Source organism: Pantherophis guttatus, chromosome 7 (assembly GCF_059756535.1).
Source record: "Pantherophis guttatus breed Tessera chromosome 7, ASM5975653v1, whole genome shotgun sequence".
In the NCBI taxonomy this organism is placed as follows: domain Eukaryota; kingdom Metazoa; phylum Chordata; class Lepidosauria; order Squamata; family Colubridae; genus Pantherophis; species Pantherophis guttatus.
In genome coordinates, this window is record NC_142069.1 from 90,509,324 (window position 1) to 90,529,838 (window position 20,515).

At 44.2% G+C, this 20,515-nt stretch overlaps 1 protein-coding gene across 2 annotated transcripts in view; it reads right to left on the reverse strand.

The window, feature by feature from the left end:
* Window positions 1-20,515, reverse strand: part of STK38L (serine/threonine kinase 38 like) — a 42,955-nt gene that overhangs the window by 16,975 nt on the left and 5,465 nt on the right. Inside the window, exons 2-6 of one of the 2 annotated variants that reach the window (XM_087873452.1) lie at window positions 8,914-9,058; window positions 6,686-6,737; window positions 4,713-4,835; window positions 2,478-2,561; window positions 334-457 (exon numbers count right to left, since the gene is read on the reverse strand). In XM_087873452.1, the coding sequence (XP_087729578.1) occupies window positions 334-457; window positions 2,478-2,561; window positions 4,713-4,835; window positions 6,686-6,737; window positions 8,914-9,047 (517 nt within the window). In that variant the 5' untranslated portion in view covers window positions 9,048-9,058. The remainder of the gene's footprint in view (window positions 1-333; window positions 458-2,477; window positions 2,562-4,712; window positions 4,836-6,685; window positions 6,738-8,913; window positions 9,059-20,515) is intronic. The other variant, XM_087873451.1, reaches the window with a different exon arrangement.

The following is a 20,515-nucleotide window of genomic DNA, read 5'->3' on the forward strand; positions in this document are numbered from 1 at the left end:
GTTAGTAATTTCCTGTAGCCAATCTTTAATTTTTAGCCAATATTTTCGAGCCTCCGGACAGGACCACCACATATGGTAGTATGTTCCCTCTTTCTTTTTACATTTCCAACATATGGGGCTCGTTTTAGGGTACATTTTTGCTAATCTCGAAGAGGGTAAGTGCCTTCGATATATTCAGCGGATATATTCTCATTGTGCTCAGAGAGAGAGAGAAATATCTGCCTCTACCTAGGATCAAACTCACAGCCTTCTGATTGTGAGGCAAGAGCTCCACCTCTAGGCTACCGCACCGCTCTCAATTAGTCAATGAAATAATTTCACGGAATTGTCTACCTCCTGGAAGAAACTCCATAATCAGGTAAAGGTTGCGTTTGTCCTGAAAACTGTAAAACATTTTCACGACCCAGGCGCCATCGGCTTCAACGAGGATGTCCCTTTCTGCTCGTATATGAGCCACCTGCAAGAGGAACACGGCCAATCAAATCAAAGTTGAAGTTAAAAAATGGGTTTGCTTACCAAACAAGTTTGTACATAAACAGTTTTCAATGCAATGAAACTTTTATTGCTGTTAGGTGTAAGGCAATCTTTCCTAACTCATAAGGTACTCAGTATAGGTTGGACTACAACAACAATCATCGGATTGTCTCCTACCCTCCAAAGCTGGAGATATCTGGTTCTACCGGTAGAAGTGAATATTTTTAGCTCAGGGTTGAACTGTGAGGTCCTTGGTGCCCTCTGAGTTGGGTTGTTTTCTTGGAAACATCTCATTAAAAGTGTAAACGCCGCTCCCTTCTAGCACTGATGGTGTTCCCTAGGTGGGTAATGAAATGTCTACAAGAAAACCACCCAGCTCAGAGAGCACCAAGGACCCCACAGTCATCTTCCTCCTCTTCCTCTTTGTTGGGTCATGAAACATCTGCAAAATCACTAAACTCAGAGAACACGAAGGACATCTCACAGCTCCTTCTCCTCCCTCCCTCCCTCCCTCCTTTCTACCATAGCACTGATGATGTTCCCTAGTTTGGTAATGAACCATCTGCAAGAAAATCACCAAGCTCAGAGAGCACCAAGGATGCCCACAATCCTCCTCCTCCTCCTCTTCCTCCTTCTCCTTTTCCCTCCCTCCTTTCTAGCACTGACGATGTTCCCTAGTTTGGCAATGCATCATCTGTAAGAAAACCACCAAGCTCAATCATTCTACTACTACTACTACTACTACTACTCCTCAATCACTCACTCACTCACTCACTCCGTTCTAGCCCTGATGATGTTCCCTAGTTTGGTAATGAATCATCTTCCAGAAAACCACCTTTCTTTCTTTCTTTCTTTCTTTCTTCTTCTTTCTTTCTTTCTTTCCTTTATTTCTTCCCTCCCTTTATTTTCTTTCTTTTTTCTTTTCTTTATTTCTTCCCTCCCTCCCTTTCTTTCTTTCTTTCTTTCTTCCCTTTCCTTCTTTCTTTACTTTATTTCTTCCCTCCCTCCCTCCCTCCCTTTCTTTTTCTTTCTTTTTTCTTTTCTTTATTTCTTCCCTCCCTCTTTTTCTTTCTTCCTTTCTTTCTTCCCTTTCTTTCTTTTCTTTTTCTTTATTTCTTCCTCCCTCCCTCCCTCTTTCTTTCTTTCCTTTCTTTCTTCCCTCCCTCCCTCCCTCCCTTTCTTTCTTTCTTTTCTTTCTTTTCTTTATTTCCTCCCTCCCTCTTCTTTCTTTCTTTCTTTCTTTCTTTCATTCTTTCTTTCTTTCTTTCTTTCTTTCTTTTTCTTTCCTTCTTTCACCCCCCCCCCCACACACACCCTCCGTTTTTGTCCTAGCAGGCTTCAGGGAAGCCTCCTGGGAGCAAAAACAGACTTCCCCCAATAGGTAGTAGTAAAAAATGCTTTAAAAAGTTTTTTTAAAAGTTCTGAGGATTGCGCGGCACAGCTGATTGTCACAGCTGATTGTCGGAACATTTTTTTTTTTTTTTTTACTTTTTAAAGCATTTTTACTACCAGTTCGGCGAACCAGTCACATTTGTTACAACCGGTTCGGTAGCATTTCACCCCTGATTTAAAGGGTAGTTAAACATTTTTTTTTTCCTCCTGCCAGAAAAGTTCAGGAAGGAGAATATAGTGATGTTACAATTTTCTATCCCCCCCCCCAACGGATAGGTTTCTTTGAAGGCGTTCCAAGAAAACGAAGGAAACCCCCAGTTCTTTTGATAACCCTGGAAATTTCGCACGTGAGCTTGTGCTGATGTTGGTTTGGTTTGGGTCTATTTATACTGCCCGTTTCTGGACTTCGAGGAAGGAAATGGGGTTGAATTGTCTCCTAAAGGTGTCCTACTCCTTTTCTTACCCTTAACTTTTGAAAAACAGGAAAAGTGAAAGCTTCCCCAAAGGAATGAAAGATCCAGCCATTGAAAATGCCAGCTTCAGATGACATGGCTTACAGACAGCTTTGAAGGTGCTTTAAAGTTATATTTGGAAACAAAACAAAGACGTACTTGCTCTTTTTCCAGCATGTCGGCTTTTCTCAATATCTTCATGGCGTAAATATGACCCGTATCTTTTTTCTGAACTAATCGGACCTGTGGATTTAATAAAAAGGGGAGCTTTGAATCGTGGACTTCCAAGTTCAAAGCACTAAATTCAAAACGAGTTTTCCTTTCCGGTGTCAGCACTCCAAACTACATTCACTCCAGTGCTGACATAAGGAAGAGAAGAGGACGCTTGACTCTTCACCTACTTATTTTCCCTGAAGATATTATCCCCTAGGAGATGGGATGGGAGGGGGGACATTCCTGTGAGCTGAAGTAGTAGATATGGGGAGAGTGACTTGGAAGATGGCCAATGAGACGCAGAGAATTGGGGAACGGAAAGGGAGGGTTTGGGGTCAGAAGGTAAGTGCTGACTACGATGGAGTCGGGGACAGATTGTTGTGCTCAATAAATGAAAGATTTCATCAAAGACCATTTGTTTGGAAATGCAATTTATTTGAGACCTGACATCCGGTTGTTCTCAAAGCCAATTCAATCCTAAATTGCATTAACAGAGGGATTCAATCAAGATCAAGGGAGGTACTAACACCACTCTATAAAGCCTTAGTAAGACCATACCTAGAATATTGCATCCAGTTTTGGTCACCACCAGAGGCGGCATTCAGCCGGTTCGCATCAGTTTGCGCAAACCATTGGCAGAAATTTGGCCAAGGTCGCCTAACCGGTAGCCACTCGCTCGCCCCACCCGCCATGTTCGTCACCGCTATGTTCTTCGCGCACGTGCATCCCATTGCCTTGCAAGTCCAATGGGATGCTCATGTGCGAAGAACATGGTGGCGATGGGACAGCAGCAGCCTTTTCCGCGACCTCCGGTACTTTTCAGCGGCCTGAGGCCAGCTGCTGCAGCCACAAAGCAGCTCTTGAATGGAGGCTTCTTTGCCAGCCGCTTTCCAGCAGTGGCGACTGGCTGGGGGGGGGGGGGCGCCGAAAACTCTAGTCATCTTGTCTTCTGGACTCTGGACCAGCCCCCGTGGAAGGTAAGCAGCCCGAACAAAGAGGCGGTAGTGGGGAAGGAAGCAGGGCTAGGGCCAGGGCCACTAAGGAGGGGAAACGGGGGCGACTGACGAAGGGAGTGGGGGTAGATAGGTGGAAATTCCAAAAAATTTCCTGCCTTTTCCTGTGGGTGTGGCTAGGTAGGGGGGGTCATATGACTGAATGTTTCTTTTCTAGTTTAATGAAAAGAAGGACTAGGAGAGACATGATAGCAGTCTTCCAATATTTGAGGGGCTGCCACAGAGAGGAGGGGGGGTCAACCTGTTTTCCAAGGCACCTGAAGGCCAGACAAGGAATAATGGATGAAAACTGAACAAGGAGAGATTCAATCTGGAAATAAGGAGAATTTTTCTGATACTGAGAGCAACAGAAGTTGCCTTCGGAAGTTGTGGGAGGTGTCAGCAACCTGCAGCTCCGGAGTCGCATGCGGCTCTTTGCGCCCTCTGCTGTGGCTCCCTGTCGGGTGATCCCACCACTGGCTGGCCCCACCCCACCCCTCGTCCTCCCCTCCCAGTCACTCCTCGCCTGGCCTGAGAAGGCAAGGGTGACGGCGGAGGGATGGAGAAGTTGTGAGGGCAGAATCAGAGAGATACAGAGAGAGGGAGAGAGGGAGAGAGAGAAAGGGGAGGGAGGGAGGGAGGGAGGGAGGGAGAGATGTCAAAAGGGTTTTGTGGCTCCCAGTGTTTTTTAACAACTGGTTCTCTGTCCTAATGACCAGCTGGGTAAGGGTGGCTAGGGTGTCATGTGACTGGTGGAAATGAATGACATCGAGTTGGCCACGCCCACCCAGGTTTTGTGGCTCCCGGTGTTTTCTTTTCTGTGGGAAACAGGTCCAAATGGCTCTTTGAGTGTTTAAGGTTGCAGACCCCTGGACCAAATGTACCCTAAAATGAGCCCCCTATGTTGGAAATGTAAAAAGAAAGAGGGAACATACTACCATATGTGGTGGTCCTGTCCAGAGGCTCGAAAATATTGGCTAAAAATTAAAGATTGGCTACAGGAAATTACTATTAAGATCCCTTCCAACTCTGTTAATCTGTTAATCTGACATTTGCTTCAGATCCCTTCCAACTCTATAATTCTGTTATTCCTTCTGTTCTGGCCTTCAAACCACTCCATGACGTCGGTTCAGCAAAGCTATCAAGAAAACGTCCTGGGAAACAATTCTTAAGACTTAAGATCACTAACCTCGCCAAAGGCCCCTCTTCCGATCACCTTCAGAGATTCAAAGTCATCCAGGCCCAGCCTCGTCCTCTTCAGCCTTAAAAATTCAGTCTCTTTGCGGGCGTGTTGAGATCGCCGAAGCTTTTTCTGGGGGCAACAAAACGTCCTCTTTAAAAGACTGGCCACACTTTGAGAATCATTTTTCTAAACCACAAGATGGCATGATATACTAATTTAAACGCGAGGCTTTTCCGCTTTTTTACGCGCTCCAGGCCAAAGAGAGAGCTATCCCTTGTCCACAGGCTCCGAACAAAACAAGCCTCATCTTACATTGATGGAAACAACGAATATAATGTCAGGCGTGATCAAGCAAGTCCTAACGTCGTCATCTAGGAAGAAATACGATAGCACTGCATGCCATCAAAACATTTCTTTTCCAGCAGGCCGGCCTGGCCTAACCTCTCTTTTAAACTTTTTTAAAATTTTAAAATTCTTCAATTTTAAATTTGTCTTATGAATTTGGGGTGTTTTAAATTTTGTTTTCCGGGCCAATTATTTAATTGTATTTTAATGCTTTTTTAATATTTGTATTATATGTATTTTATTTGGCTGTTCACCGCCCTGAGTCCTTCGGGAGGGGGGCGGTATACAAATTCAATAATAATAATAATAATAATAATAATAATAATAATAATAATAATAATAATAATAATAAATAACTGCATATAATTTGGAGGAAGTACAGATATACCCTTGTTTTTCTTATTATTAAACATATATATATATATATATATATATATATATATATATATATATATATATATATATATATATATATAAAATGCAGCAGTAATTCATTCTGTGATATATATGGCTGCAATAGAAAGCAATGCATTGGTTAAACTTCCACAAATGGTTAGCTGTTAATTGCACCAAAGGAGAAGTTAGTTTAGTTTAATTTGACTATCATAGTCGCTGTTTATAAAGCTTGTGTATTCCTGGCAGAAGGACCGCTAAGGTTTTAATATTTTAATTTATTTGAAAATTATGGGGTAGTGCTTGATTTATGTTCGCTGGTCCCAATGGTCATACATTAAGGATTATCTGTGTGTATAGAGGAATATGTATATGTATATCATATGTATATCGCAGTGGTGGGATTCAGCCGGTTCAGGCCAGTTCGGGCGAACTGGTAGTTAAATTGCTGTCTGGCCCCACCCCTTTCCACCCCGCCCCTTCCAGGAGTCTCCACCAGTGGTGGGTTGCCCCCGGTTCCCACCGGTTCTACAGAACCGGTAGTAAAACCAGCGGGAGGCTCCGCCCACCGACCCTGACGTCAACAAAACACTTCTGTGTATGCAGCCCCGCTGCGAACCGGTAGTAAAAGTAAGTAGAACCCACCCTGGTCTCCACGCGCCCCAGTTTGGCTCCCAGGTAAGTGCAAGGACGCCTCCTAGGCCCAAAATGGTGTGCGGGGGGCAGTGCATCCCTCCTCCGCAACCCATTTTTGCTCCCAGGGGCGTGCAGGAAGCCGAATGCTGCCTGTCACACACCCATGGCCACGCCCACCATGGCCACGCCCACCCGGCCAGTCATTAGGGCAGAGAACCACTTGTTAAATGTGTATGTGTGTGTGTGTATGAGGAAGCTACTTATCTTGTAAATGTTAAAGTCAACATGACACGAATGTTCTAACACAGGAGCCCTTGCTACTATTTTACATATTTACCTACAAAGCATTTCTCACACTCCAGTTCCATTAATACCAACCATATGTGTGTATATCTGAAAATATTCTGATTTTTTTTTTTCCCCTTTGCTGGCCCTTTCCTCCATTTACCGCTTCCTTCTGTTGACTTTTTTCGGGCCGATGTTATTAAAACAAACACACACACACAAATTTTGTCCTGCAAGTTTTTCTGAATCACTAAGGGTTGTAACAATCCTAAACAAACAATGCTATTAAAAACTTTCAGCTTTACGAGTGCCTGAATTACCTCTTCGTCTGCTAAGCCTTCTTTCTCCATGGCTACTTCAAGTTTCTTCTGCCTAAGTTGGAAGTACAAATCACGTATTATGAAACAACCGACATTATTATTATTATAATTTGCATGCCAAAACCACTAGACACAAAGACAGGTTTTCCCCTGTGCCATTACTCAACTAAACACATAATTCCCACAGTGCTGTCTTACGCCTAAGGACATCTAACCATGTAGTATGACTCTGTTATTATTATCCTTCTCGTCTTTCCTATTACCTACTCCTATTTGTATCTTATGGCTCTCATTTTGTTGCTTGTACCTTATGATTTATGATTGTATATTATGATTTATGACTTTGCTGCTTGTATGGATACGGAGAGCTCCTGCACCAAATTCCTTGGGTGTCCAATTTGTTGTTGTTAGTTGTGTCCGACCCATCGCGACCCCCATGGACCACGTTCCTCCAGGCCTTCCTGTCCTCTACCATCCTCTGGAGTCCATTGAAGCTCACGCCGACGGCTTTAGTGACTCCATCCAGCCACTTCGTTCTCTGCTGTCCTCTTCTTCCTCCATCGTTCCCAGCATGAGGCTCTTCTCCAGGGAGTCCTTCCTTCTCATTAGGTGGCCAAAGTATTTGAGTTTCCTCTTCAGGATCTGGCCTTCTAAAGAGCAGTCAGGGTTGATCTCCTCTAGGACCAACCAGTTGGATGGCCTTGCAGTCCAAGGGACTCGCAGGAGTCTTCATCCTGCACCAGAGTTCAAAGGCCTCCATTCTTTGGTGCTCAGCCTTCCTTGTGGTCCAAATTTCACAGCCATCCATTGCAACTGGGAAAACCAAGTCCAATTACACTTGGTCAATATAGAATATTCTATTCTATTTTAGAATTGAAAAAGAGGGTTATTTCACACCTCAAACACAGAAACATGGGTCCAAAGTTTGAGTTACACAACACCAGGCAAGTTAATAATTATGGAGGTTGCCACTTTCTCGTTCCAAAATTCTTCCCCTGTTGCATTATCCAAATTCTCATCCTGATCTCTTTATTGGTACATGAGATGTGGGGGGGGGAAAGGGGGTTTATTTATATAGACAACCTGGGCATAAAAAAATTCTCCCTCAGCTTCCTGGATGATAATCCAAAATCAAGAAAAAGGAAAGAGACAAAATTCAAGCATCGCATTAAGTCATGGTCCACGTCTCCATGATGGATTGAAGGAATGCAAAATGCTGCATCCAGTTCAACAATTGAAACCAAGCAAGTCATATCGTGGCTTAGGGCGACGTCTGAACACCGGGCATCATTGTCTGTCCTGGAGTTTCCCAACTTGTCAACTTTAAGACGGGGGAGCTTCAACAGCCAGAATTCCCCAGCCAACTCTTCATGCAAATTGCACTGTAAAAGTCTAAACGGAAGATTTGCCAAAGGTTAGACGATCGTGGCCAAACCCAGATAAGGTTGCAGCTGGCAAACAAGGTGCAAGATACGCTTGGTCAACAGGTGTGTTTGTAGAGTAACAACGGTAGTGCCCGAGAACAAAACCTACCTTGGTCTTCTGGTTAAGTAAAGACTAAAAGGATTAACATTATAACATTACACACTATTCCTCTTCATTTAACGATTTAACCCCACAGGAGCACTGATGATGTTACCTAATTGGGTCATGAAACATCTGCAAGAAAACTACGACTCTCAGAGAGAGTACCAAGGACCCCCCAACAGTCCTCCTTGTCTTCTTCCTCTTCCTCCTCCTCCTCCTCCTCCTCTCTGCAAACCCCACTCCCTTCTAGCACTGATGATGTTACCTAGTTGGGTCATGAAATATCTACAAGACAACTACCAAGCTCAGAGAGCATCAAGGACCCCGCAGTCCTCCTCCTCCTCTTCTTCCTCCTCCCTGCAAACCCCACTCCCTTCTAGCACTGATGATGTTACCTAGATGGGTCATGAAACGTCTGCAAGAAAACTACCAACCTCAGAGAGCATCAAGGACCCTGCAGTCCTCCTCTTCCTCCTCTTCCTCCTCCCTGCAAACCCCACTCCCTTCTAGCACTGATGATGTTACCAAGTTGGGTCAGAAAACCAGCAAGCTCAGAGAGCACCAAGGATCCCGCAGATCCTTTTTGGTTCCCACCAGGCAGTTCTTCTCCCCACCCAAGGATCTCCCCAACAGCAGGTCCCCATACAACGTCTAATCCTCATCAAAGAATTGCCGTTAAAGGAGGACGGGGCCTCGTATACCTGGTTTCTCTTTCTTCATGCTGCAGGATGAGGTTGCTATAAAAGTTCTCCAGCGTAAGCTTGGCCACCGTGACTCGCTCCCGGGTATGGTTGCTCATAGGAAAAGACGTCGGAGTCGCCGCAGTCATTGCCATAGTAACCTGCACTGAAACGGAGCCCATAAAATATAATAATTACTCAACGGAATATAATATCGTCTTCACCTCCTCCCAAACCCACGGAGTTTCTTCCAATATTTCTTTGGCAAGGTGGCACGTGCTCCAGCTGACACACACTAGGTGGCTCAGTGGCTAATCAGCTTGTCGATCAGAAAGGTTGGCAGTTCGGCGGTTCGAATCCCTAGTACAGGACTCCTGCGTTTAGCAGGGGGTTGGACTAAATGACCTCCAAGGTGCCTTCCAACTCTGTTACTGTTATTACCTCTGGCCATCTGAAATGAATAAGCCCAGCCTGAATCGTGGTGGAAGCAATTTCTTTCTTTTTTTTTTAAAAAAAAATGTTTTATTAGTACATTTTTCTTAAGGTCGACTCAGCCTTCCATCCTTTCTAAGGTGGGTAAAATGAGGACCCGGTTTGTGAGGGCAATAAGCTGGTTTTGGATAAAATATACAAAAGTATGAAGGCTATTGCTTAACGCATTGTAAGCCGCCCTGAGTCTCCGGAGATGGGCGGCATATAAAAATAAAAATAAATAAAAAATAAAAATAAATAAATGTACATTAAAAAAAACCTCTATATCTCTCTCTGAGCCATGTGTTGTCTGGCTACAATTGGTTTTGAGTAAGAATACAACAATAATCAATTATGGTAATCACAGTGTACGTATCAATAATAATCACATAGTAATAATACAATTATCTTATCCGTACTAAAAAAAAAATTCCGTATATACTGGTGATTCATTATCCTTTTAACCTTTTTAGTTTCTAACCTCTGTTTCTATTAGTTAACCATTGGGTAAAACGAGGCCCATGTTAAGAAATATTCTGTTTCTTCCTTTTCTTGTCTTTCTCTACACATTCATATATATATATATATATATTTAATAACACGGAGCAAATATGAGAAAGTCCCTTTTGAAAAGTCGCCCGGCGGAATACAATCCTCTCCTTATTTTCTCGGTCAGTTCTGGCTGGCTCGGGAAACCTTGCCGCCCCACCCGGCGTCAAAATTTGCAAAACAGGGACTCTTGGATAAAGCTAGAGTTTAAAACTCTTCCCAATTTTTTTTTTTAAAAAAAACGGGAGAAGGACGGGAAACATAACCCTAAATTAATCTGGGATGGTTTTTCGTAGCACCCTTGGAAGGGATTGAATTTCCCAAAGTGGGACCTGTTTTTTTTTTATTATTATTATTATTTTATTTCCAGAGGAAAGTCCGTCCGAAAGGAAGCATCTGCAAAAGCATGACTCATATCTTAATTCATAAGAGAGCAAGGGTTATATAAGGAGTCGGCGTGCCCTGGAGAAAGGCAATTTAGGGCTTTGAAAGATTGTCCCTTTAGGCCAGGGATCAGCAACCCGCGGCTCTGGAGCCGCATGTGGCTCTTTCATTCCTCTGCTGCGGCTCCTGTCGCCGGTCGGCTCCACAATTGAAAGGGCTTTCGGTTAGGAGAGGTAGAGGAAAAAGGACGCCTCGCTAGGAGGAGACTCTATGGTGGGGGGAACCGGAGTTCCGGTTGGCAGAGGAAAAAGGACACCACACTAGGAGGAGACTCTATGGTGGGGGGAGCCGGAGTTCCGGTTGGCAGAGGAAAAAGGACACCACACTAGGAGGAGACTCTATGGTGGGGGGAGCCGGAGTTCCGGTTGGCAGAGGAAAAAGGACACCACACTAGGAGGAGACTCTATGGTGGGGGGAACCGGAGTTCCGGTTGGCAGAGGAAAAAGGACACCACACTAGGAGGAGACTCTATGGTGGGGGGAACCGGAGTTCCGGTTGGCAGAGGAAAAAGGACACCACACTAGGAGGAGACTCTATGGTGGGGGGAGCCGGAGTTCCGGTTGGCAGAGGAAAAAGGACACCACACTAGGAGGAGACTCTATGGTGGGGGGAACCGGAGTTCCGGTTGGCAGAGGAAAAAGGACACCACACTAGGAGGAGACTCTATGGTGGGGGGAACCGGAGTTCCGGTTGGCAGAGGAAAAAGGACACCACACTAGGAGGAGACTCTATGGTGGGGGGAACCGGAGTTCCGGTTGGCAGAGGAAAAAGGACACCACACTAGGAGGAGACTCTATGGTGGGGGGAACCGGAGTTCCGGTTGGCAGAGGAAAAAGGACACCACACTAGGAGGAGACTCTATGGTGGGGGGAACCGGAGTTCCGGTTGGCAGAGGAAAAAGGACACCACACTAGGAGGAGACTCTATGGTGGGGGGAGCCGGAGTTCCGGTTGGCAGAGGAAAAAGGACACCACACTAGGAGGAGACTCTATGGTGGGGGGAGCCGGAGTTCCGGTTGGCAGAGGAAAAAGGACACCACACTAGGAGGAGACTCTATGGTGGGGGGAACCGGAGTTCCGGTTGACAGAGGAAAAAGGACACCACACTAGGAGGAGACTCTATGGTGGGGGGAACCGGAGTTCCGGTTGGCAGAGGAAAAAGGACACCACACTAGGAGGAGACTCTATGGTGGGGGGAACCGGAGTTCCGGTTGGCAGAGGAAAAAGGACACCACACTAGGAGGAGACTCTATGGTGGGGGGAGCCGGAGTTCCGGTTGGCAGAGGAAAAAGGACACCACACTAGGAGGAGACTCTATGGTGGGGGGAACCGGAGTTCCGGTTGGCAGAGGAAAAAGGACACCACACTAGGAGGAGACTCTATGGTGGGGGGAGCCGGAGTTCCGGTTGGCAGAGGAAAAAGGACACCACACTAGGAGGAGACTCTATCGTGGGGGAACCGGAGTTCCGGTTGGCAGAGGAAAAAGGACACCACACTAGGAGGAGACTCTATGGTGGGGGAACCGGATTTGTGGTCGGCTCCAGAATTGAATGGGAGGCTTCTGGATAGGACCTTTGTGGCTCTTTGAGTGTTTAAGGTTGCCAACCCCTGCTTTAGGCACACACACCCCTGGCTCCCAATCCTCCTGCCTGAGGAGTGTTAGAACTATAAATTGTGATTTTCCTCTAAGACAGGGATCAGCGATCTGTGGCTCTGGAGCCACATGTGGCTCTTTCACCCTTCTGCTGCAGCTCCCTGTCACTCAAAATATGCATCACAACCTCCAATGTGCGACACCCACTGGCACGCGATTTATTGAGCTTTTCAACCGCCGGTAGGCCAACCATGGATAAATCCAAGAAAAGAAAAGTTTCAGAAGAAAACAGAACATTTAATTCAACTACCTATGCTAGTTTTGTGGCCGCTCAAGAAATAGTCAGGCACAGGAAGGGTTTTGTGGCTCCCGGTGTTTTCTTTTCTGTGGGAAATGTGTCCAAATGGCTCTTTGAGTGTTTAAATTGCAGACCCCTGCTCTAAGAAAAGGAACAGAAGGATAATCGAAAGTAGTCACGCTACCGAAGAGGACTTGTAGAGAAAGCCGATTTGTCTATTATAAGGGAAAGCCTGTTCCCTTTAGGCAAATAAACGAGAATAGGACAACTCTTTCCTTAGACCAGGACGTAAAACGACTACCTCTTGAGTGTTGCTGAGACATAGACGTAGCAATAGCACTTATGTAGCGCTTCACAGGGCTTTTTACAGCCCTCTCTAAGTGGTTTACAGAGTCAGCACCTTGCCCCCACAACAATCAGGGTCCTTGTTTTACCGACCTTGGAAGCATGGAAGGCTGAGTCGACCCTGAGCAGGATCGAACTCCTGGCAATGGGCAGAGTTAGCCTGCAATACTGCATTCTAACCACTGCGCCAGCCCTGGTAGTCCTGAACTTAGGACCACAATTGATCCTAGCAGGTGTAAGGGGCAGAGTTGGCCTGGGGGTGTAAACTTTGCAACTGGGAGAAAAATGCTACCAACTCAAAAACGTTTGCCAGCCTTCCACCTTCTCATGCAGCCAGTTACCGCTGCATCTGTTCCAAAACTCACAGGTTGTGCTTTCTAAAAGGAAAGCGACAACATGGCTTACTGTTTGGGTTTTCCATCTGCTGTCTGTTTTCTAAAGGTCCCTATCCAAATTCCACACAACATTGTCTACCGCCAGCTCTTACTAAACCCACGAGGATGTTCCATCGGGAAGACGCAAAACCACGCAGAACGTGAGACAGTTGCATTTTCTGCCTAAATACATATTCTGACCCAGCTCCCCAAACACAACAAACCCTCTGCATCCTTCCTCTCTCACACACTGCAGGCTAACAAGTCCGTCCGGCAAGGAGATGAATAACATCTCACTTAACATCTCACTTTATGAAAAGAAATTTTAGGCTCAATTGTGGTCATAAGTCAAGGACAATTGTGGTCAAAAGTCAAAGACAATTGTGGTCATAAGTTAAGGACAATTGTGGTCATAAGTTAAGGACTGCCTGTATGTGACCGAATTATGGCAGACGTAATAATTTGAGGATATTCAGTTGTGTAACCAAGCTTTTAGCGTTATTGCAGTAAAAAGTTATTTTGGGGTGATTTCACGCCTCTGGGAAAAAGAAAAACGGAATTCTTGTTTTTCCTTTTCATATTGACCTCCCTGGATAATTAATGTCGAAGATGGTATTTTTCCGTCTCAAAGCCAGAGAAATTTTTCCATAAACGAAAGGGCTCTTCAGATAACAACGATCTCTTCCTTCTTTGGGCAACGCAGAATGTGACACATTCTGTGTGAATGTGAACACAACACAAGGCAGGTGCAGTGACTGACCCAAAAACAATGAATCACGCAAAAGAGGAATGACTTTGGATGACTTCATCCCTTCGGTCCAGGGCTCGGCTGACAATCTCAATGCAAGGAAACTGCACCCAAGGTCTAGAGTAACGTGAGTTGCTCCAGACAGAAAGTTCATCAGCTGCTAAGCCAAATAAGGAATTAATTTAGTGCAGACAAGTCAGACGTAATGTTTTGGCCAGATTACTTTCCCAGCCTTTAAGTCATAAAAAGCAAAGTTCCTGAAAATAACTTTTCCCGTAATACATTCAACCCTGAGTGGAGTATTAGAAAGAGCTTCAGAAATCTAAGAGGAACTATGACTATTTTATCTGAAATTTCATTGCAGGCTTAGAAAGAGACTAGAAGCAAGAGATGAATGGAAAAAGAAATCTAAGTTTTCTGCAGCTTCAACTTATGAGTTGAAAAACCAGAAATGAATCTCATACACTTTATTCTGCATAGATCCAAACAACCAGGAGCCTATATGATAAATATACAAATATATTTGTATATTTACATTAAACACACAAACATACATGTATATTTGTGTATTTGCTGTAAATATACCAATAGATTGTGTGAACGACCTAACTTGATACAGAGGCAGGGAAAGAAAACAGCCAATTAAAATAAAATTATCTAGAAAAGCCAGAAGCAATTCCCACAACTAGAAAAATGGGTCATATTCAGGCCTACAACATTGGTGTACGATAAATGTCTTATGAGAACTCCTATCAAACTTTCAGAACTCTTGATAGAAGAGAATATTTGCAAGGGTTGAAATGTGGGGTCCTTGGTTGTTTTCTTGCAGATGTTTTATGCCCTGATGTTGTTATCTGGTTTGGTGATGAAACGTCTTCAAGAAACAACCAAGCTCAGTTCCTTTCCGCAGTTCCAAGAAGGGTCCACACAACCATTTGCACTATTCAGGTGACCTCCAAGTGGCCTCAACCACTCTCAGAAAGAGTACTAACGACCAGACGACTGCAAAGGAATATAAATCTTTTCATCCTCCACCGTTCAGTCAGAACTGAAGACGCTTCTTGGATGAGAAGCGAAACATCTTCTAGGAAAAAAAAAAAAGGAAGTCCAGTTGCTTTTTGAAAAACAAACCTTGGGGACAGCAGCACAAGCAAATTGTGCCTTGTAACATCTTACACTAACAAGTATATTATGACGTGGGTTTTTGTAAACCACACATGTACGGTATCATCGGAAAGCTTATAGTTTCATTCTTTTGAGCGTTGAGCGTGTCACTTTGGGATGACTCTAAAGAACTAAAAGAAACTATGGAAAATAAAGATAAATCTGGCACTGAGGATTTAAAACTGGATCTAGAAAATTTAGATAGTAACAATGGGGCCCTTGATCGAGATCAGGGGTCGGCAACCTTAAACACTCAAAAGAGCCATTTGGAACCGTTTCCCTCAGAAAAGAAAACACCGGGAGCCACAAAACCCTTCCCGTGCCTGACTACTTCTTGAGCGGCCACAAAACTAGCATATGTAATTCTGTTTTCTTCTGAAACTTTTCTTTTCTTGGATTTATCCATGGTTGCCTGCCGGGAGTCGAAAAGCTCAATAAATCGTGTGCCGGCGGGTGTCACACATTGGTGGTTGTGACACATATTTTGAGTGACAGAGAGCCGCAAGAGAGGGATGAAAGAGCCACATGCGGCTCCAGAGCCACAGGTTGCTGACCCCTGATATAGATTGTGGGGACGAAGCAGATGATCTCACACAGAGACACACACAAAAAAACCCTTTTTGATGAACGAGGTTAAAAAAAAAGATGGGGAAAAGTATATTATTCTTATTAATATGTATAAATGGATCTAAACAGCATGACGTAAGATTACCAGAGGTGGGTTTCAGCAGGTTCTGATCAGTTCTGGAGAACCGGTACCGGAAATTCTGAGTTGTTCGGAGAACCGGTAGTAAAAATTCTGACTGGCCCCGCCCCCATCTATTCTCTGCCGCCCGAGTCCCAGCTGATAAGGGAGGAAATGGGGATTTTGTAGTAACCTTCCCCTGGAGTGGGGTGACAATGGAGATTTTACAGTATCCTTCCCCTGGAGTAGGGTGGGAATGGAGATTTTACAGTATCCTTCCCCTACCACGCCCACCAAGCCACACCCACAGAACCGGTAGTAAAAAATTTTGAAACCCACCACTGAAGAGTATGCATGATTACACAACCTTTCTTGTCTAGGTTGTTAAATTTAACTGTTGTAAATTGAGGCCTACCTGTACACAACTCTTTCAAACGTAGTTGTGATTTAAGAGGAAAAGCAGAAGCCTGATTTTTAAACCACAGAATCACCGTTCTACATCTCAGAAGGTTAATATTCAAGGCTTCAAAACCCAACTTGTCAAAGGCAAGGCCTGGAAATAAAGCTTTTAAACAAACACACAATGGCTTTTGTTAGTTAAACCTGTCTGTCGTACACACACCTAAACACAGAGGCGTATCCTGATTAACTCTTTCTACTAATCTCAAGTGACATAAAACACAGGACATTTTCCGACTGCTGTTTGGCATCCACTAAGCGTTCGTTATTTCCTATTTTTAGCTTCTTGTAATGCTGTCATCGGGGTGCAAGGAGACATAATGCACTTTTGTCTCTCGTCGTTTTCTAAATATTCTGCTAGCAACTGACACTTTTATCGTAGAAACCGGTGCTGAATTCCAGGGTTTTTTTTTTTGTTTTTAACAATCTTCAGCAATAAAAGAAGAAAAAAGTCAACACAATCGCACCAACAGCGCAAAACGGATTAGGAGAGAATAGAAAGAGGGTTACTCAGCAATTCAGGTAGAAAAGGATATACAGGTAGTTCTCAGTTTATAATTCCAGTCTCTGCGGTTGTAAAGTGAATCACACGGGCGTTAAGCCAATCCAGCTTTCCCCGTTGATGTTCCTTGTGGGAAGGTTGCAAGTGGCGACCAAGTGTTGTAAACTCAGGTAGCCCTTGACTTGGGACCACAACTGAGCATCGAATTTCGGTGGCTAAGTGAGGCATTTGTTCTGTGAGGTTTGCCCCCATTTTATGACCGTTTGTCAACTCGCAAAGCATCCCTGGCCTGCTCTCGAGTTGCCATAGGCAAGGGGGATGGGAAACCGACGAAGCAGCTGGCAGCCAAAGACAGGAGTGCATTCCAGACATATCTTTCTCAAGGCTGTCTCCCAGGGTTACCCACAGCAGCTGGAGGGGAGTGGTCTCTATAACCCGCAAAATTGCTCCGTTGGCGAATGTGATTGATGACACACCCTGGGGGGAGGGGGGAAACAGGGTCATAATTGGAGCGTAAATTACGTAGGGTCAGAGATGGCTTCACTTGGTAACCCGCCCACATGAAGCTCCTAATAAATAATTGGATTTCTTTTGAAGCTTGGCTTGAGACTCATGATTGAATTAGGGCATCCGTCGGAACCCTGACACCGTTCTTGCCACCGTTAAGTGAAACACTGCAGTGGATACATGAGTAACATGGTTGTTAAGCGGATCTGGCTCTCCCGTGGACTTCTCCTCCTTCAGAAGGATGGATTTACCCAACTGGTCTTTTGTTTTCCGTGATGTCTAGAAGACAAGGGCTCTTTTGTTTTTAATCTCTGTTGGCAATCAGAAGGACAGAAAAATAAAATGGCCATTCGGACATTGTAATCGGGAACAGCCAGCCCTTGCACTGGCCGTGGCCAAAATTCCCACTGCATTTCAGCCCCGGTGAAATCATACCAAAACTGAATGGTGCAGGATAATGACAATGAGATCATCGTTCAGGTGTCAGATCTTGTCCCCAAATTCTATGGGATTGCTGTTTTTTTTTTTTTATTGTTCTTATAAGAATGAAGGTGTGCAACTCATCATTCAAGCACATGTTTTGCATCTAGAAGGTGCCAAGATTTGATTCACAGTATCTCCAAAAAGTGCAAAACGGACTTGTGGACTGTCTCCGTAAAATTATTCCTTATTCCTATCTGTTACGAAAGGATTTCTGGATGAAAGCGCTTCAAAATATTTTTTTAAGAACAATATCCATGGCGAGGGTTTCCTAACTTATTTTCTGTCATTTTCTTTCTTTCTTTCTTTCTTTCTTTCTTTCTTTCTTTCTTTCTTTCTTTCTTTCTTTTTTCTTTCTTTTTCTTTCTTTCTTTCTTTCTCTTTGTATTTCTTTTTCTTTCTTTTTCTTTGTCTGTCTTTCTTTCTTCTTTCTTTCTTTCTGTATTTCTTTTTCTTTCTTTCTTTTTCTGTCTTTCTCTTTCTTTCTTCTTTCTTTCTTTCTTTCTCTTTCTTTCTTTCTTTTTCTTTGTCTATATTTCTTTTTCTTTCTTTTTCTTTGTCTTCCTCTTTCTTTCTTCTTTCTTTCTTTTCTTTCTTTCTCTTTGTCTGTATTTCTTTTTCTTTCTTTCTTTCTTTTTCTTTGTCTTTCTCTTTCTTTCTTCCTTCTCTTTCTTTCTTTTCCTTTATATAGCCTCAATTTATTTATATCCCACATTTATTATTTTTGCAAATAACTCAAGGCAGCGAGCATATCCAACCCACCTTGTTCCTTCTATTTTCCCCAACAACAACACTGTGAGATGAGTTGGGCTGAGAGAGAGAGAGAGTGAGTTTACTGGCCCAGGATCACCCAACCAGCTTTCCTGGTGATTGGCTCAAAGTCACCAACTGGCTTTCATGCCTAAGGCAGGACTAGAACTCCCTGCCTTCTGGTGATTGGCCCAAAATCACCTAGTTAGCTTTCATGCCTAAGGTGGACTAGAACTCAGAGTCTGGTGATTGGCCCAAAATCACCCAGCTGGCTTTCATGCCTATGGCAGTACTAGAACTCACCATCTCCTGGTGATTGACCCAAAGATACCCAGCTGGCTTTCATGCCTATGGCGGGACTAGAACTCCCTGCCTCCTGGTCATTGGCCCAAAGTCACCCAACCAGCTTTCATGCCTAAGGTAGGACTAGAACTCCCTGCCTCCTGGTGATTGGCTCAGGTGAGATTTGAACTCGCGGTATCCCGCTTTCTAGTCCGGTGCCATAACCACTAGACCAACTTGGCTCAGTAACACTTTGATTGTCTTGTTTCGACCCTGAGCTGCAAATATTTCCCTTCATTGTCTTGTTTAATTACAGAAATCTTATTTCGGAAGAAATATAATTCTTCCCTCAGCCGATCCCGAAATGCATTCATACACCACGATTAAACAATTTCCTTTTCAATGGGCTTGTTTCATTTTTTTGCCAATCCTTCTTTCCAAAGATATGTAAAATTTCCACTCAGTCAACAAAACCAGACCGTTTCCTACTTGACTCCGTGATGAATATTGCATTTCAAATATAATGCATCAATTAGCCGAGTATCTTTGTGGATACACAAATTAAAACATTTCACTCTTTTGAAAGAAGAAAAAAAAAGGCAAGGAAAACAACATTGTTTCGCGTACAAAATAAAAATGTTTACACAACTGCTTCCTACACGCACATCACTCTCTAAACAACGTCCTAACCGTAAATTCCTTGCAATCATAAAGCTCGATGTAACAAGAATACACCTAAGTCCTCGACTTAACGACCGTAACTGAGCCCAAAATTCCCACGGCTAAACTAGAACAGTTGTTAAGTGAATTTGGCCTCATTTTACGAACTTTCTTGCCGATGTTGTTAAGTGGACCATTGCCGGTAAGTCATTCGCACAGTTGTTAAGTAAGTCTGTCTTCCTTAGTGACTTTGCTTGTCGGAAGGTCGCAAAACAAGATCTCGTGATCCCAGGACATTTGCAACCGTCATAAGTACATACCAGTGGCCAAGTCTCGGAATTTGGAATGACGTGATGGCCGCAAGGGGTCGTTAAGTGTGAAAAACGCTCACAAGTCACTTTTTTTTAGTGCCATCGTAACTTGGGACGGTCACTAAACGAATGGTTATAAGTCAAGACCTACCTGCAAAACCAATTCATAATTAAAGTGAGACAAAAATGGCTCAGATCTTGGAGCCAGATTTCGCATTCGGGTACCGCTAAACGGTTAACTCAAGTGGCTTTGCAATGAAATCCACAATACAGGTAGTCCTCGACTTATGACCACAACGGAGCCCCAAAACCTCTGTTGTTAAGGGAAACGTTGGTTCGGTAAACTTTGCCTTTATTTTTGCCATCGTTGTTAAATGGATCCCTGCACTAATTCTTAAATTAGTGACACGGTTGTTAAGTGAATCCAGCTTCCCCCTTGACTAGGCTCATCAGAAGGGTCGCAAAAGGGGGAATCACGTGACACACACACACACACACACACACACACACACACACACCAGGATGCCGTGACCGTCATAACTATGAAACGGTTGCTAAGCGTCTGAATTTGGATCACCTGACCCATGGGGGGGGGAATTCTGCAAAGGTCGTAAGTGTGAAAAACGGTCCTAAATCACGTTTTTCAGTGCTGTTGTAATTTCGGTCACTAAATGAACCGTGGTAAGTCGAGGACTGCCTGAAACGCAGGAAGTGACATCAAGGTTAGTGCTACGTCGTTCAGTAGGTCAGCCCTTGTCATTTAACACAATGTATAAAACTCCTTCCAAACTTTTTATATTATGTTTGGCAGCCTAAATAAAATTCCTTTAGGGAGGTTAACAAATATTAACAAATAAGATGCCAGGTGTTGTGGTCCGCCAGCAGCCTGCAGAGCTGGCAGCGGAGTCGGACAGTGAGGAGGCTAGGGAGGAACATGGGTCAGTCCTGGAGTCTGGGGAAGGCTCGGACGGGGGCTCTGTGTCAGAGGCAGAGATGGGGCC